Below are 2438 nucleotides of genomic sequence, written 5' to 3'. Positions count from 1 at the left end.
CCCCCGCGCCGGCGGAGGGCAGCAAGGCCTCTCCCGAGAAGGAGCCCGTAGGTAAGCGAAGCACGGCGGGGTGAGGCTTAGGAAACGGTGATAACGGTAATAAAAAAGGAAACGCGGGCGAGGAGCGTCACGACGCGAAAGGAGGATCCCGGCTGCCCCGCAGGGCTGCCAAGAAGCGCTGCTCGCGGTGACCTTCTGAACTTTGTAATATTCGGGCACGGGGTTGCCGTAAAAATTAACGTCCGTCCTATAGCTTAAAACCCCGAGAGCCTCCGCTCTGGGCAACTTTCGCCTGCGTGCGGCTTAAACGTATAGAAAAACGAGCTCAATCTTTCCTCTGCGATGGGAAGGTGCCTACCAGATAACAGAGATGTTTGTATGGCATCCAAAGTAAGCAATAGGCAGTGCCAATAAATAAACCTATTAACGCGGTAAGTTATATTTTACGATCCAGAATGCTTTTCGGAATAACAGCCGCGCTGAAATGTGCCATCTATGAACTGCTATCAAATTAGACTGATGAATGCACCGCGAATATCCTTCAGCGTCTACACTAGATAACAGGGTTGTTATTTATTCATTCGCCTATTTATTTCCCTCTCCAGTCCCCATGGCGAAAGCCTAGCTCCCCTTCTGTGGGCCGCAGACTTTCCAGGCACTCCTCTCTGGCTGCATTTCAGACGCCCTGTTATTCCTTCAGGCGCCCGTTGGAGAATAATAATAATTAAAATAATTTAAAGATCAAAACGAAAAGCAAGCAAAGGAAAGCTCCTAGAGAGCCAGCCCCACGCCTGCGAGCCACTCCGAGCCATCGAGGGATCGGTGTTATTTCTTTCCCGTACGGTTCCAGCGATAGGAATTCCCACCCTGAAAGGGGGTGATTTTTTCTTCCCCCTTTCTTTTATTATTACTATTTTTTTTTCTTTCGTTGATTCGTGGGAGAACAGAGGGCCATGGCGAGGCAGCCCGGGAGGCAGAGGGCTCCGGCCCTGAAGCTCACCTTGTTTTCAGCCCCCAGAGCACGCTTATGAAGCTCAGATCCGCACGTTTCGGGTGGCTTTTGTTTTGGAAGCAGGTGTCTCGGAAGGGCCGAAAAGCTTCAGGCCCCTCACCGAGTCGCCCCCCAGGAACGGCGGGGTCGGAGGGGGGAGAAACCCATTCTGGGGGGTCGGAGTTGGACTCCCCTCCGAGCATCCCAGCAGAGGAAAGGCTGCCCCTTGGGCAGCCCCAGGGCCGTTAGGAGAGCGCTCGGGAGCTCTCGGAAGGCCCCCACATGCCAGCTCTGGAGGAGCGAGCCCCTGTATGCGCACACACCCACACCAGCTTTCCACCCCCTCCCCCAGCTGTTTGCCTCCTACCCGCTGGTAATGTCCCTCTTTTACTTTCTCAAAACTAGGCAATTCAAAAGGAGAAAATGCAGCAAACTGGCTAACCGCAAAAAGTGGCCGAAAGAAACGGTGCCCCTATACCAAGCATCAAACTCTCGAGCTGGAAAAGGAGTTTCTGTTCAATATGTACCTGACTCGTGAGCGTCGCCTAGAGATCAGCCGCACAGTCCATCTCACAGACAGACAAGTTAAAATCTGGTTTCAGAACCGCAGAATGAAACTGAAGAAAATGAACAGAGAGAATAGGATTCGGGAGCTCACAGCCAACTTTAATTTCTCTTGATGAACCTATAAACACATCTTTATGGTTTAAAGAGCCAGTATCATTTTCCTAGGCTGTAGTCATCCGCACCTGTATGGATTAACGATTTTAGACGTTCTCAGTATGTCCTTAAAGTCTTAATAGCTGCTTCGGGGCTGCGGGGGGAGCGGAAGAAAGCCATGCTAATGCTGAGGGCCATGTGTGAGCCTCCTCGGTTCCTGCAGCCTTCCCGGGCCCGCTTTGCTCTTTCAAGCTTTGAAAGCCCAGAAATAGGATTTCAGGAGCTGCAAATATTCCCCCCCTCCTCCCCCTTTTCCCACCTCAGTGTCTCTCCGAAAAGTAAACGAGCTCGGTTAAAGGCGCATTCTTTTAAAATATAGGCGGTGTAACTCGGATTGTAAGTAGCTTCGGAATGAATTATTTAAGCCGTGCCATATTTCTATATATTGGGAGCTCAGCTTTTTCTCCCTCTGTTTTCCCTGTCTCCCCCCTCCCCCTTTATCCTTCCCAAAGCAGGACTTGCAATAATGAAATGCAGGCATCCTTTAAAAGGACTTCATGGGAACCGGTGTTAAGAGCGATTTTTTGTTCTTTACCTTGAAAGTCAATATTACGGCTTTGAAATTGGCCAGGAAAATGAAATCTCTTCTCTTTAAAGATATAAAAAAAAGTTCGTCTCGCTCATGGACTAAATTATGACACTTACCTCTGAATTTCTCTCTCTCCTTCTGGTTGTAGATATTTACGTAACGTAGTTTTGCTTAAAGATGTGGAATTAGTGATTTTTT

The 2438-nt window shown here is 49.4% G+C and overlaps 1 protein-coding gene across 1 annotated transcript; it reads left to right on the top strand.

Annotated features, from left to right (window-relative positions):
- Positions 1-2: 2 nt before the first annotated feature.
- Positions 3-2432, top strand: LOC104911524 (homeobox protein Hox-A10; the record flags this gene model as incomplete). Its single annotated transcript, XM_010712859.1, has 2 exons — positions 3-51; positions 1397-2432. Coding segments are annotated over 2 exons (324 nt in total), but the record flags the coding sequence as incomplete, so codon positions are not given.
- Between the last annotated feature and the right edge of the window lie 6 nt (positions 2433-2438).

This window comes from Meleagris gallopavo, chromosome 6 (assembly GCF_000146605.3).
Source record: "Meleagris gallopavo isolate NT-WF06-2002-E0010 breed Aviagen turkey brand Nicholas breeding stock chromosome 6, Turkey_5.1, whole genome shotgun sequence".
Lineage (NCBI taxonomy): Eukaryota > Metazoa > Chordata > Aves > Galliformes > Phasianidae > Meleagris > Meleagris gallopavo.
Note: the sequence above shows the minus strand (reverse complement) of the source record. Positions and strands in the feature narration are given on the sequence as shown.